Source organism: Coloeus monedula (assembly GCF_965178545.1).
Source record: "Coloeus monedula genome assembly, chromosome: Z".
NCBI lineage: Eukaryota > Metazoa > Chordata > Aves > Passeriformes > Corvidae > Coloeus > Coloeus monedula.
In genome coordinates, this window is record NC_138822.1 from 50,902,543 (window position 1) to 50,918,836 (window position 16,294).

Below are 16,294 nucleotides of genomic sequence, written 5' to 3' on the forward strand. Positions count from 1 at the left end.
TCAAATGCTGTTTCAAAGGAAAGACTTGTATTCATAGTGCAAGGTGCACATTATTAGGATTTCAATTCTCTACTCTGTCAACATTATTGTGCTGGAGTCAGTAAGTTATTCTCATTCACAGGACAGACCACAGCTGCATGTGGATAGCTCATGTTCATTCTGCATCATAAAATCTATTGGCTTTTTGAGATATTATTAGTATAAAACAATGAGTAATGAAGAGGTATTAGACTTCTTCACGTATTTGGCTTTATGATCTGTCACTGCCTGGCTTAGTTTAATAACATTACTCTAGGTAACAAATCATAATTTGGATATTTATTTTGAAGAATACTAAATGAATCTAAACATGAAAAGAATTTACAGTTCCTCTATTTGTTAGATTTAAATTTAATTTCTCATATTCCTTAAAAATTAGGCTCTTCTATGAAATAGAGTGTTTCTTAATGAAAGATATTTCCTTCATCTTGCAATCGAAATAATGTGCAATAATTTTGCAACAAATTTTAAAATATTTATGCAGTCTTATCTTCAATGTCTTATCTTTAAAAATCTAGGTCTACAGTTCTTTTGAGGATCTGCAAAGTTTTAAGAAATATAGTTTTTTAATTTCCCAATGCTCAAAGTAATCAACAAGCCACTGATTTCCTTAGTATTTGAAATAAACAAACAGACATTACCTGCTCCTCTGGTATGGTTAAAATCACCTTTAATAACTTTGCATGACTTTCCATTACCATTGCATATACCACAATGATCTTCACGAGCCAGAGATCCTAATATACCATCACAGCCAAATTTCTGCAGAAGAAAGTAAAAGCTATTGAGATAGAGGCCATGTTTTTCATAAAGTTGCCTTTAGTATCAGGCACCTCTCCCTTCCGTAAGATGCCTAGCCAACGACCCAGCCCTGCTGGGAATGAGGGTTGCACTAGCTCGTGACAGAGATCTGTCCCATAGAGAATTCCCCTGTGATTTTATGTAGATTGCTGCGTTCACTCTTCCTATGTGGTTGGCTAAGTCTACCAGCTGCTCTCCAAGAGAAACACAACCGCATTCCCATCTCCTGGTGGGACCTGTGGCACATCAGATGCCCTATGCAACGCACACACCACAGGCCTTCCCACTAAGTGAATTCAATGTGCCTCTCCTGCTTTCTACTCCAAATATGGGTGGTTCTTTCCTATGCCCACAATGGGAAAGTGCCATTAATGTCAGCCTAAGACCTTATTCTGAACAGGGCATAAACAGGTCTAGAATATGTAAATATAAATTATATTCGTGTTTTGCTAAAAAGCATTCAGTTTAAAATAAATTAAGTTTGCTCAAGCATCTCCATATTACTGTTAGACCTATTTCTATGAATTAGTATCAGGGGTAGCTTGACAACAGCAATAAAGTTAATATATGCGGGCCTGATATGAATTAAAAACCTTTTAAAGTCTTAACATATATGTGTGCTTGGTGTGTGCCAGTATATCCAGGTTCAAAACAAATAATTCATACCTGGCATCTACCATCTGCACAGACATCTAGCCCATGCTGGCCACAGGAAGTCCCATCCATCACCTTTTCTGTTAGAAGAACAGGTTGATCCTTTCCAGCCGGTGAACAGAATAAGGCACATGGCTTTTCTGTAGCAGCAATGGATGGAAAAACATGCAATATTGGAATAAGGGAACTTCAGAAATACAGAATTATCATCAACACTATTGTTAAAACTGATACTTGCTTATGCATGGCATGCATCTATGTTAACATAAGAAGTTTTCTTAGACACAGGAAAAACAAAAAAGATTTTGATCCATTCCTTAGCTGTTTGAAAAACTTGAGGTTTTTTTTCCCCCTACAGCATGCTGTTGCTACAAACTTGGCCTACATAGTACTCATGTCATGCTCATTGTTGCAATTAAGAATATACACATTACAGCTGTCGGAATATTTTGGTTGTAATCTATACTTTCATTCTCCTATATTTTTGGCAGATCATAAATATTGGTTAAAAAAGGAGCTTAACACTTTCCAGACTTCCTAACTATGCAGGTCAAGGAGAAAAAAATGAAGTAACTGACACACCCTGGGAAGAAAAATATATGAATTTACAAATTCCACCTTAAAAAACAAACAAACAAAAAAAAACCCACAACCCCCCTGGAAACATTATTTTTGACATTTTTACAAAGTTCAAGCAATTTTCTACTAAATTTCTAAAACATTCTGTAAATCATTTCTAATTATGAAAGCACATAAAAATGTAGTAATAGCCTATGTATCCATGTATTTCTAATGGCCTCATTTATAAACAATGAAGTTTGTTTCACCACTGTGAAAGTAATAGCGAATAAAAGAAACTAAGTCTCTTCTCAGTGGCCCACAAAGTACAAAATGACAGGATTTTTTCGTATCTTTGTTCACAAATGAACTGACTCAGAACTTCTTCCTAAATCTGTTGCAGACTTTTGAAAGGATAAAGTCAATCCTGAACCTGAGACTGATTTCACTTGGACACAATCTATGCCACTCTGACTTCATACTGACTTCTAGATTCCTGGAGTGCATTTTTATTAGTAAATTAAACAGTTCCAGGAAACATTCAGGGGCACAGGAATTCTACTGTCTATACAGCTGAACTGTAAAACAGTCTATGCCACATTTTTTTGCATGTGCTAACTAGCACTAGCTCAGTCTAGACTGGAAATTGCCATCTGCAAAGGACTGTTTTCAAAAAAGTAGTTTTAGCATGCAAAAGAGTAGGAAAGTACAGACAGGACTTTTGTGCCAACTGACTTACACAACAGAGAGTGGTCTGGGCACATTTAAATTACTAAAATTGACAGAGCCTCAGGGCTAGAGGACCAGTACAAACAGATGTGATCTCTTCTGCCAACATGTGAAGCTAGTCAGACACAAGCCATCTCCAGCTAAAAAGCTGCCTGAGTTTGTGCCCTCTGCATTCCTGTTATACTCCTTAAATAGTAACCTCAAAGTTCCCTGGGGCCTTTACACATGTATCAGCATCTTTTTAAAGGAATACATGATTGATGACCTAAACATTATTTTAAAGACACTGAACTCAAAGAGACAGCAACTAAACAACACCAGACAACTTCAACAGACTACAGACCCTCATACAGTAACTATTTTGGATATGGTGTACCATTAGTGTCCACTAAGAGAGCAAGCAATTAAGGATTTGAGAGCAATGTATACTGGGATACTGGAACTCTCTGTCTGGTCCACTTTTGTCCCTGAAGGACACCTCAAGATAGTAGGATTACTCAGAACGAAGTTAGATGAAAGCAACCATCCATACTCGTTAACATGGCACAGGAGAGTGTCAAGATTTTTTCATCTGAATGAAATAACATTATTCAAAGTCAGATTTAAACATTTAGATCCTTTAGGATATAAATCATGTGGTCCTCTGCTAAAATGAAATTTAGTAAAACAAACCAAAAGTAATTGACTCAATAAGCACCTATGTAATAGCTGGAGAGAGTTCTTCTTACAATGAAATGAGCTAATATACAAGCCTAATGAAAACAGTATCACAAGTTTTCCCTTTGGCACCTTGAGAAAAGGCTTAGGAAAAAAAAAACCTTCTTTAGTTAGGCATATATATTATAATATGTTGATAGCAAAATAGTCTTCTGTGCTTTCTGATGCTTTCTGATAAATTGTTTCAAGACTTAAAACAATTTATAGTAATGAACTACTTAAAATTTGGTAACACAGTACTCCTGTGTCATTCAAGGTTTTCTTTACTGTGGGTTGATATGACTTTAGGTTCTCAAGTCAACTGTTTTCATAACTGATGTGCTTTTGTTGTGCTTTTTCCTTTGTTTGTTTTTAATTTAAATAAATTAAAACAAAAAATTACAGAAAATTCAGTGGGGTGGCAATTATTGTTTACATTTCATAGGAATTTGTTTTCTAGTCACTGATGTCCTACACCAACATTATTTTTGCAGATAATATTTTTGCATATATTTTTGCAAAATATTTTTTGCAGATAAGTCTAATCTTACTATACTCCCACTTGAGTGTTTTCCTAATGATATGGTATGAAAGCAAGTTTGTTGCATGGAAGCATGCAAACAGTATGCCAGGACTTTGCATGCAGTAGCTGTTAGGATTTAAAGAAATCTTACTGACGTTTACAGCATGTATTACATACAGACTGCTGCCAAAATCAAACACTGACTGGTATGTGAAATACTCACAATGTTAAGCTGTAAGTTCTCTCCTTCCTCAAAAACAAGAGACTCACAACATCTGCACTGTCTTTTTGGCTTTGTAGGTAAAAAACATAACTGATATATGCATGTTTAATGATGGACCATTACTCTAAAAAGTGCTATTTCTGAGACTCTTCATACTACAATTCTGATTAAATAGGAAAAAGCTGACTCAATTTTCATTCATCATTTGTTTACTTTAGTTTTAACTATAGCTCTCTTGATCAACAATACCAACAAGCTGTAAGCCATATAAGCAGATGATAAGAACAAGGGAGATGGTTTATACTTACCATCATCAATGACAGCTTGCCACTGGTGCACATGCTTCTGATATGAAGATCTGATACTGAAAGCTTGGCACTGCCAGTCCCTAAAGGCAGGAACACCAGCAGGACAAGAAGGATTTTCACATACCCTATACTGCATTGTGGGCCCATGACACTCTCCTTCAAGGCCTGAACTAGAAAAGATGGCATAAATACAACCCTTTACTGTTGGCAATATTTTGTCAGATTTACAGTATAGTTTATTTATGCTAGACACAAACTCAAAATAGCAGGGTTTTTTTTGACACTTAGCATCCAGAAATCACCCATAAAAAATCAAAGTCACAGAACAAAACATGTTTGCCTTCTCTTTGTACTGGTTACATTACATATAAGGAGGGATGGATGCTAAGCCATAATTTACACTTAGCCTCAAGGAAGCATTCGGACTAGTAGGAGTTCAGTAAGGAGAAGCACAGCTGCAGTTTTGATACAGTTGAGATGATTCTTCTCTACCTGAGCTAAGCCAAAGGGGCTACTGAAAGGAAGCAACACCTGCAGATTTGCTACCTCTCCTTTTTCACTTTTAACAAGTGTGGTGTTACAGGGTTCAGACAAATGCTTTGTTTCTTTTTGGTCACTTCAGTTGTGCTTCCAGGTCCTAATAAACAAATACAAAAGAAGAGAGAACTGCAGAAACTGGAGCTAATTATTTGGAACCTTGCCTGGAAAAATGAATTCATGAGAGTGAAATTAAGAAATCTGTAAATTCTAGAAATAGCTTTAATGTATATGGCTGAAAGAGGTGTTTAGATGGCATGAACTATGAAAGCATTCTGCATACCTGAATTTCTGTTAAACTTATGCTTATATGCTTCTGTATAGTCATATCCAACTTTTCTGCAACATTCTTTATGCGAATTTATCTTTTTTAATCCCCCTGTCTATTTTGCCCCAAAATCTGCTATATTGTCTTCCATAATTCTTCATTTCCCCCTTTTGTTGTTGTATTATTATTTATTTAAAACCATTGACTCGACTCTTACCCACTCTGGTTTAGTCTTCCCTATACTTGCCTTCATTACTCTACTCTGTTCCCACTTCTATGCCTATTTTTCTTTTTCACTTGGTGTATAAATGACCCACAAAAATCAAGTTGGTACTGAGTAATTAAAAGGAAAACACCTTTTAGCTGGTCACTGAGACATAGCAAAACAAATTTCATTCAAGTCAAAAGTAAAAATCCCTTTATCCCCAATGGCAGAAGGTTTTCATTTTCACAAGATAGGGAACCTAAATTCTGTTTCCAGACAGTCTATCTAAATGTCTGAGAAACTGGCAGAAAGATCTCTTTGTAAAAGTTTCAATTCCTTGGTTCTCCAGATGAGATGCAGAAGTCAATCTTCTACAGTTAAAAAATTTAAAGACTAGAATTACACCCTGATGATCTGCAAGTCAGAAATTGTGAATTAAAGTTTCTGTTGCTTCTTCAGGTGAAGCTTAAAAAGAAAGTTTTATTCTTCCATTAATATTATCTAGGCTCTTGACAGAAGCAGAAAAGGGGAAAAATAGTGTTGCCATGCGATAAAAAAACTGAAATACCTCTTTTTCTAAGTTTTTCAGTATACAAAAAGTATTAATTGCTTAGGTAAAGGCCAATTGTTTCTTCATGGTTTCTGTACTCATTTAAGTTTTGTTCAGAAATTCTGATGAAAAGAAATGGAAAACTGAACTTGTTTTTACCCAGGGCATTTGCGCTGTCGACTACTGATTCCAGTGTTGCAAGTACGGCTACAAGTGCTCCACGCGCTCCACTCTCCCTCCATGTGCTCCGCAAAAGAGGTCCGATTGATACAATCTCCAGCCTTACACCACTAGGGGAAAATTCAGCTCTTACGTAAAAAAAATCAAGGCATATGCAAAACAATTCACTTCTCCACAAGCACATGGAAGCACAACATAAACACGTGGTTCAACATACAGTTTTCGTATCAGTCAGATATATTTTTGCCTAGTGTTCTCCAAAGCTTTTTTGTCTATCCTAGTAAATGCAGCAGCCAGAGACCTTTCTCTGGTTCAGTGGACAAGGAGCAGATTCAGTTCTTGTCCATAACCTCAAAAATAAGTTCATTTCCAATGAAGGATGCCTCCTAGAAAAGGTATCCAGACTATGATGTCTCCCTTAATTTGAGTTGGGGCACTGCCTAACAAAGCATTTTGGGGTCCAGTCCAAACCTATTGCAGGGATCATCATCCTGCTGAACTGTATAGATGATCACAGCACAGTGTCCAGGGCTGTTCTCAGGAGTTGCTTGTTTCAGCATGACAGTTCCCACCAGCAGGAACTTCATTGTCCCTGACTACCCAGTGACAATTTCAATAGAAAAATATATTAAAAAGTAATAGAGAAAATAAGATTTTATTCACAGCTTGTATTCAAAGATAAAATGGAAGCTTCAAAAAGCTGGTGTTGAGAAAGTCAAAAGAATTTCTGTTATTTATTTAAATAGTAATAATAAACTCAACGATCTTGCATGCATATATCGTTTCCCAGGACAACCACAATTTCTCACTCAAAAACTATCTCATCACTATTGTTATGCTCTGTAACCTATGTTGATATCTCATATAAATCATCATAAACTCTGCAGAAATTAGTGCTTTACCAAATTAACCAGCTATCTGTCCTGTGTATGATGAAGTAGAGGTATTTTCCAACCGTAACAATTTTACAATTCTGTGATTCAGCAATTACAAAGCAATGAGGCTACAAGTAGACAACAAACACTTAATGTCATTAACATCAATAATTTAACTCATTTCTTTTTTCATTCTGAACTGTTGGTGAATGACTGTTATCAATGGAAAAAGTTCACAAAGAAGTCTCCTATTTATAGCAAAACAAAATGTGTCACTAATGCACTCAATAAAGGCTTTTGTTACTTTTAGAAGACACCTCTGTAACTTTTAGTCTCTGTGCTAAATCCTTATCTGGTAACCTTTTCACCTGCAGTTTCAAACTGGCCTTCACTGATCAATTGATCCTAATTTTCTCTCTTAAATCATCACATTAAAATGATGGCATAATTATACCACTTTTGAAAAGTCTTCATGTTCAATGGCTTCACCTTTATATTAGATTTTTAACCAGAAACTGTAAATTTTGTAATGCTCTTGGATGTTTCAAATCAAAAATGCTCATATCTATTTAAAGGTATTGCTTCAGATAAAATATGGATTTTTCTATAGACATAGCATCTGCCCTATGTGGAGTCTGAGGGATGCTTATAAATCCTTGACTTAAACCCCAGACAGGTTGGACAGGCTATGCAAATGGCATTTCCATCACTTCCTAAGATCCCAAGAGGAGCACAAGACAACAGTAATTCATCTCCACAATACCACTAAAAAACCCCAAAGCCAGTGATTTGTGTAACCTAAAGCCCATCTTGGACAGATAACAAACAAGAAGAATAATTCTTCCTCATCCCCTGGGATGGTTTGGTAAAGTCTGCTTAGATTTTACTGCTATACATAAAAAAGGCATCTCTATAGCCTGGCTCAATGAGCCATTTTAATTACAATCAGTAATTCTGGGTAATCTTTGTAAGAGGTTCTGCTTTCTTATTCCATAGCATGGGCAGCCCAGTCTCAATGTAAAACATGTGATATCAAACAACAGAAATGTCCCTTATTTTCCAGATATTGACTTCAGACAGTATCACTACAAATTTTATCAGAATTAAAATATTGAAGCAATTGTCATTATTTTCGAGATATGAACAGAAATAAAACCTGGTTTTCCTTTCACATATAAAATTATATTTTTTGAAAATTTTATCTTAGTTGATTGATTTGATTTTAGGAGAATGATGAGAGTTCTGGTGAATGTAATATGACTCAAAAGAGTAAATCACTCCTGTGGGAAATGGCTGTCGGCACAGTATCAGGAAAATCCCAAGACATATGTATGCTCTTTCTCTGTTATCTATTTGGGGTTTATTTATATTCATTTACAGATATATACAAAGATTACAGATTATTTGAACTGGAAAACTCTTGAAGGACATTTAATGTACGTCTGACTTGGGTGACCATTTAATTATCTGTGATGGAATACTTTTAATGGCATTTGTCACTCTTTTACATGCACTTACACTATAAATATTTCATTACAAAACTTATCCTGAAAGTTTTTAACACAAATCTGTATCAGTTCTTTCAAAGAGACTTTTTCCAAATCTTAAATCATAGCTGAGAACTCTGTATCTTTAAAATCTTAAGTTTCTAGTTATAGTTAGAAGAGCAACAATTGCATTCTATTCATAAATATGATACAAAATGAGAAAGATTTTGAAATAAAACAGCATAAATACTAAAACACCTGTCTCTTTGGCTAACTTTTTTTTAATTCACTGGTTTTAGGGAAATGTTCTTTTTTCACATCTATATTATAAAATACATCACATATAATACATTCAACTATAATTAGTTTATTTTCATGATAATTGAGGCAAATAGGAACTTAAAAGAAGTGCAAAGACCTATTCAGTTTGTTTCCTTAACTATTAGATGTTCAGTATAGTTGATATTACTTTTCCACCAGAGGCATACCTTTCCAGTGTCACAATCTGTTCCATCCATTGGTGGATCCAGTTTAGTTTTGCATTCCTTCTCACTTTCCACCTTACACCACAACCCAGTGCAAATGACATGCTGAAAACCAAGCAAAGAGTAAGCACAAAATCTATCCTATGCAAAATTACTTTCTGCATGCAGTCTACTAATGTTGTCTAAATTTACTAGTTTGATGCTACTGAAATATGTTTAAAGACACATTAAACATGCAAAAAACCCCAAGTGGGCAGAGTCTCCTCAGACTTTTACTAATCATGCTTCTCTAGGACTTCTAGATCCCTCCTGTTTGTGCCATCCCAATGACTGCTGCTATCACACTCTTCCAATGATTCATAATTCCTCTAGAATTCATTTATTACTCTAGAAAAAAAAAAAATTCCAAAAGCCATCAAACCTGATCTCCACAAAGAAGACACAAAGTAACCTGACAAATGAAGTATTTTTGCTGGAAAGAAGAGACGGGATATGACAGGGGTTCAAGTCGGCAGTCAATTTTAGAGATGGAAAGAAAAGCTGCTCATTCTGTCCCTCAGAAGTATAAGAACAAAAGAGTTTTTACTTTACTCAAAAGAAAGCACAGCCTTGCAGGATGCTGGCTCACATTTCCCTGAATTTCCTTGGCAGCTTTCCCTATTTTTCTCTAAAAAGTCCTCCTTCTCCCATGGTTTTCAGTCATGACTTCATTCTCCTTGCTGTCTGTTCCCCCCTTAACAATAAACCAAGTGGAAGTGAAGAGACGTCACATGGGGCTGAACTGTGGCCTGAATATTATTGCATAGGCACAGTGATCCTCCTCAATATGTATATTGCCCAAAGAGGGGCAAGAAGGATCAGGAGAGGGGAATGCATTGCAAGGAGGATAAAAGATAAAGAACAGCTGGGTTTTTTAAACCAGGGCTGCCAGAAGACCTGCTTTTTCTGAGTGAAATGATTTGTTATATCGGTACACCCAGTATGAGTCTCTGTGCCTTTTACACTACGCATGAAAAACGTGTCATAAATCTTATGCTACCTTGAGAAAAGACTAAAAGCAGACGAAACGTAATTCAACAAAAGACTGTGTCTGAACCAGGAAACAGGGCAGTTCCAGTGGGAGTCTTGCACATAAAAATGTCTGTAACATCAGTTGTCAAAAATAGTCAAAAATTGTAGAGGTCTGAAGCATTGTATAGAAACAAGAGACAGGATGGCAGCAGTCAGACTCACTCCTAATTCATCGTGTAAGAGTTTTTTGCTGAAGCTGAGCTAACAACACAACAACCAGCTTATGCATGTCTCCAAAAAACAGCTACAGAAGTTCTATCCTGTTCCTGGGTAATCTTAGCAAGCATTTTTCAAGTAACAAACTGTAATTTCTGTTCTTGTCCATTGTTCTTTAAACAATGTAGATGATGACAATAGTAGATGAGATAGAGTATCAGATGTTCATGACAAAGTGCTTCCATACCAAGTATGAAATGAGAGACATACTGTTGGAACTACTCCACAAAAATATATGCTAATATAATGTTCTTAATAAATATTTTTTGGAATACCTATAAATCTTCATTTCTGAGTGACTAAAATGGTGGAAAAGCTATCCAGATTTATCCAATTTTTAAAAAAAATAGAGTCAAATTTTCTCTTGTGTTTTCACATTTTTAAGTACATTATCATTCTTCTTTTTCCCTAAACACTTTGACCTTATGGCTTACAACAAACAGCTCTTTACATATTTAGAAACAATTCTTCTAAATATAGAGAGGCATTAAGTCAGATTTACAGGATTTGGGGTATTTTGGGTACCTAAACACAAAGATATACTTGAGCCATGTAAACTAAATGAAGTAAATCAAATCAAGACACTTTACTTGCTAATCTGCATTGTATGCATGTTACTGTTTCTACAAATACTTGTATACCACCTCCCTACAAACCCAGGGAAGCCTAACTTCCTCAGACAGAAACTACTTTGAGCTGTAAGTGAACTGTATTCTAAAAACACTCACTTCACCAATTGTTAAAATAAGCATTCAATATTAGTAACTTTAATATTCCCCAAACCCAAGAAAAACTAAAATTTGTGGTTTACTTGTAAGGCTTTATTCTCAGCTTTTCATTTCAGTCAAATCACAAATAGACTCTTTAGTTACAGTTCAGACTGTATTTCTGTTCCAGAGGTATGAGATATGGAGATTACTGTCAGCATCTAAGTTTTGACATTTAAGGATTTCTGTATAAGGCCAGGGAAATGTGACACACCATGTGGGTTTTTCATTAGCAACCTGCAATGAAGCAGATCCAGACTGATTTGAAAACAAACAGAAATCTGGAGGCCAGTGTCAATGTTACAGTCACTCCAAAATCAGGGCACTTATACACCAGGATTTTACTCCTCTGGGGAGAAACTTTCCTCAGTCAAAATCAATATATCTAAGCTAACACTCACAAAGGTTTACTAGTTCTCTATGAAAAGTACAGTTCAACGACCATTACAGCTTTCTAGGCGAGCCAAGGGAAGGAACAGATATTGGAGATTAAAAGTTTACAATTGTGATATTAGACTATTCACAATCTGTAAAATATTTCTCTGCATGGACACTGGAAAACAAAATATTGCCAAGCACATACAAAGGACTTTTTTTTAAAAGAATGTGTTAGTCATGAGGTTTTAACAGCAAAAGCTTGTAAAATAAAACATGAAAGTCACAATGTACTACAGAAGTAGCAAAGGTCACTCCAGCTTTGGAGTTTTGTGGGGGGTTTGTGTCTGTCTGGAGTTTTTAAATTAAAATAGAGAGGCAGGTGTATGTGAATCAGAAGGATGCATTTCTAATCATAAAAGCATATGGAAAGAAAGTTCAGTTGAGAGGAATGACCAGACTGGGAATGACAAAAAGGGAATTTTAGAACAGTATTTGTGTAAAGTCAAGATTGTTTAGAATGTGGTGGTTGAGATGAGGACAGATATTTCACCAGGACTATAGCATTTCCATTACTTTTGTCCTTTTCATTGTGATCTTTCCCTGAAATGCCTTAAAAATCACCATGAAATACAACCACTCTCCTACTTTGCAAAGCTCACAGCTGTGTTATGACAAGAACTGTTTTAGTGGAACTGACCAGATAGCATTCACATCCTGGACTTTAATCTTAAAAGCCAATATTTAATAGTTCAACAATTGCATTAAATTGTCAAGCTTTACAATCCCATTTAATCACCAAGAACGACTTCTGGGCCATGATCTCACTATCTCTTATGTGAAAAAATGTTAGGATCTAATTGATTCTTGCATGAGACATTATGGGCATAAAAGCAAACTTGGCTCCCTTACAAGGTAAGCATGGAGATATGGTATAAATCTTGAACCTGGAGATCCACTTACGCTTTTCTAGGGTCTAAAAATTTTGCTTAAGATATGAAAAAAAAGGCTTTGAAATAAAGATGAAAAGGAAAAAAATAAAGTCTGGACACCATTTATGAAAGGGAATGGGAGGGCTTCACTTAGGAAAATATAGGAGTAGGATCTCAGTGGTTCCTTCAGTTCTTTACTTCATTCAATAAATTAAATTATAAAGAGGAATTCTTTATAGCAAGGGAATATCATTAGCATCAGTAGTATTTCTGAGGTTGCCATGTAATGTGTCTGTAAAGTGCAATCTGAAAGTGCTCCTCAGTACTAACAGTTGTAGAAAATTACATCTCAGCACAAATGCACTATTGATTGTACCAATGATATCTGTAGAATTAAGATTATTTTTCATCATTACCCCATTGTTTTCTTAGTTGAATATCTGTTACACATGAAACACAGTTGCTTAATGTAGAAGACAGTATGGAACTCTGCTCGTTAAATCATCTTCCAGTCTCAAAATACGTAAGATTGTGACATAGTTCATAATTTATCGTTTACACAGTTATACTGAAGTGCATGAACTGTTCTGCAAGTAGAACATGTCCAAAAAATCCTGGGCTATAAATTGTTGGATTTACTGACATTTAAATGAACCTTCGAGGAGTGTGTTTCTCTCATTTCCTGGCTTGTGGACAACAACTATAACCATAATAAACTGCCAGTTACTGGCAGAGTAGGAGACACTATACAGAGATTAAAGGAAGTAGTCTAGATATCACAGAATATTCAGTGGTAACCGATGCATAATTAAATAATTATTGTAATAAAGTAATACAATAACTAATGAAATACTGCATTCAATTTAGAAAGGTCTTCTAAATGCTGATTTCTCCAATGGCAGCCACAATAATTTGCATAATGAACAAAAAAGAAATTTGAGTCATTTTTATATTAAGTAAAATGCAATTATATGCAAAGTTAGATTCAACATATTTGTTTTTTGTATCTAACATCTTTTTATTTCTGAAGAAGATGATAAAATGAGATACTGAGTAAGAGTGCTTCACAGTTAGATGATGTTGGTGTTGCACAGTCCACGTGCTAGAACTCATGAAGGATTTCTGGAAAGTTTAAATGGTTCGGTTCTAGCCCAATTCAAATGGTAACTTCTTTTTCCTCCTTTCACTTCCTAAACAGGAAGAAAACATGTAAGAGAAGGATGACTTTCTTATCCCCTGGGCTGTGCTCTATCCATTGCTCTGAGTTTACCCTTCACGAAAGAAACATTATTTCTATTATTTAGAAGTTCTATATCTAATTGGACTAGCAGGAAACTTCCCTAAAGGATGAGATAAATTGAAGACCCACAGCAGGGAACAAAAGAAGAAGATCTGAATATGGTGCCTAACCTTGCTCTAAGTAGCTCGTCAGGTCTAGAAACTGAGGATCAAGTTTCTTGGATTTTTTTTTTGTTGCAAGGAAGGTAAAAGTGTAAATTTTGCTTCCAGATAAAAGAACACAGAAGAAAACCAACAAGGTGACTTTACAGAGGTCTCAAGGAAGCTTTGGAAAACTTCTCTTCTATCTCACCACTCTCACCATGTTTTCTCAATTTTGTCCTTAGTGTTGTTTATTCATTTGTATGTAATTTCTAATAGATCAAAGGTTCTTAAAATTCATTGCAATAATGTCTTGGTTCAACATTTCATTATACCATTTCCAGTTCAGGGTTGACAGTTTTGCAGAGGATTTTGGAAAAACTGCAGACAGTTCTTCCCCTTGCTCTCTTCTCAGAAACTGTTATTGGGCTCTCTTTTTCTAACTGTTAAGACCATAAGATTATCAAGTAACACATTCAGTTTTATGACAAGCATTAAAATTAAATTGCAGTTTGTCAGGAAAAAAGAATAGTTGAAATGAACACAGGCCTTTTTTATTGTCTTGAATCATTACTATATTCTTCCTTCACAGCAAACCCACATTATACTTGGATTTTAATTAAAATTGTATACTGATACAAATATTTAATAGGAAATTTCTGACAATTTTAATATAAGTATAAATATTAATATAAATATAAAGCAATGATCCAGTAAGTAGGAAAAAGCAGAACAATTTAGTTAGCTTAAAATAAGTGATTTAGCTGAAAGGTGTCCTCTTACATACAGAATGTCAGAAGAGGGGAACACAATTGAAGATGACTAGAAATGGACAATAAGGTGTGAGCACCTAGAACCTAAGTAATCTCTGTGCAAACAGTTGAACACTGCCTGGGTAATATTCACTGAATTTAATTTCCTAATATTTCTAAAATAATAATGTAAACAAAGAAACCTCAGAGTCAGGAAGTCAAAAGAATATTCACTGCATCTATGAAAAAAACACAACAAGCACAGGACAACTTGACTATCTGAATTTAAATATCTGAAGTAGAACAAAACACAAAGGTAATAAGAAAGGGATTTATCCAGACAAATGAAAAGCATACAAAGGTATTATGCAACAGCAAGTCTTGTCTCAGCAAAGTTTTTGTCTCTTTCTTCAATTACTTTTGAGAATCTTTAATCATTAAAGAAGACCTACAAGAAATACTAAACACTCTGCCATTTTCTTGCTCAAAATAGACTTTAGAAAATGAAAAACAGAAATCGCATCCTTCAATTGAAAACAATGTACTAAAAAGCAAGAAACAGGTTGAAATTCATGAAAAAAGCCCTTGGAAGTAATGAAGAACATTTGTAGAACTGTGACATAGAGTTTCACTGCTTGTGGCCAGAGTGAAAATGTTTTCGATAAGGCAGCTAAAACAAAATCCAGAAACTATGGCTTTTTTTTCTCTTCAACTCTACCACTCTCAGCATGCCTTAGTCGTACATGTACTGTAATGTTTCCCTTGAGGATCTTTTAGATAAAGATTAGTCTCAGTGAAAGTCTCTGAAGAAATAGTACTATGTCCAAACTGAAAACAGGAAGAGAACTGAAGAACTAAGGGGAAAAGGAATTATGTTTTCCTATTTAGTACTCCTAAGCTTTTCAGGCTATCTGCCCACTGAATCTGATGGAATTTTATTTCACAGTTCCTCTAGTCCCTGCTCTATCAATCCATACTCCAAGCTCTTTATTTATTTGTATATCATCTTCCCATCTTGTCTTGGTAAGTGTCTTAAGGGCTTCCAACATGTTTAGTCTCTCCTGTTGATGTTAAAAAAGGTTGACTTTTCTCTGTAAAAACCGTTCTGAAACTGCTTCTTCAATCAGATGTCTACTAGTATCAGTTCATAAAATTAGGAAGACCTGTTCAATTTTGCTAATCTGTCTTTTTAAGGTTAATATCTAGTGACACTGCTTCACACTGCTGATGAAGCAACATCAGCAAACTGACTTAAGTACTGGAACTCCTCTTGTCATGGCACTGTACAGCTCTGCCTGGGCTCACAGGGGCCTCCTGGGAGGTGCAGAGAGCCCAGCTAACACCACTACTACTCCTCCAAGCACAGCATAATCTTCTGAACGTTAGAAATGGCCAGTCAGTACCCAAACCATAAAAAAATGGAACCCAAGTAATAAATTGCAGATATTCCACTTGCTGCAACAAGAAGTCTTAACACTATGACATCTTTTGTTTCTAAAGTGCAACGAAAGTATCAATAAAACACATTTCAGGATATCCAGAGACCCAAAGCACGACTTACAAGAAAAACAAATGAAAATGTGCATATTAATTTTTGGAAAGCAAGTGTAAAATTCTTATTTCAAAGGTGCTACATTCTCTACCAAACACATGTACAAAAGCTATTCTTACACAAAAATTGGA

General features: G+C 35.4%; 1 protein-coding gene across 1 annotated transcript in view; it reads right to left on the reverse strand.

Annotated features, from left to right (window-relative positions):
• The window catches only part of ADAMTS19 (ADAM metallopeptidase with thrombospondin type 1 motif 19), a gene marked incomplete at both ends in the record, with an annotated part of 135,280 nt that overhangs the window by 36,586 nt on the left and 82,400 nt on the right, over nucleotides 1-16,294 (reverse strand). The window contains 5 exons of the mRNA XM_082301819.1: nucleotides 681-801; nucleotides 1,507-1,634; nucleotides 4,532-4,701; nucleotides 6,251-6,381; nucleotides 9,122-9,223. Of these exons, the coding sequence (XP_082157945.1) occupies nucleotides 681-801; nucleotides 1,507-1,634; nucleotides 4,532-4,701; nucleotides 6,251-6,381; nucleotides 9,122-9,223 (652 nt within the window). The remainder of the gene's footprint in view (nucleotides 1-680; nucleotides 802-1,506; nucleotides 1,635-4,531; nucleotides 4,702-6,250; nucleotides 6,382-9,121; nucleotides 9,224-16,294) is intronic.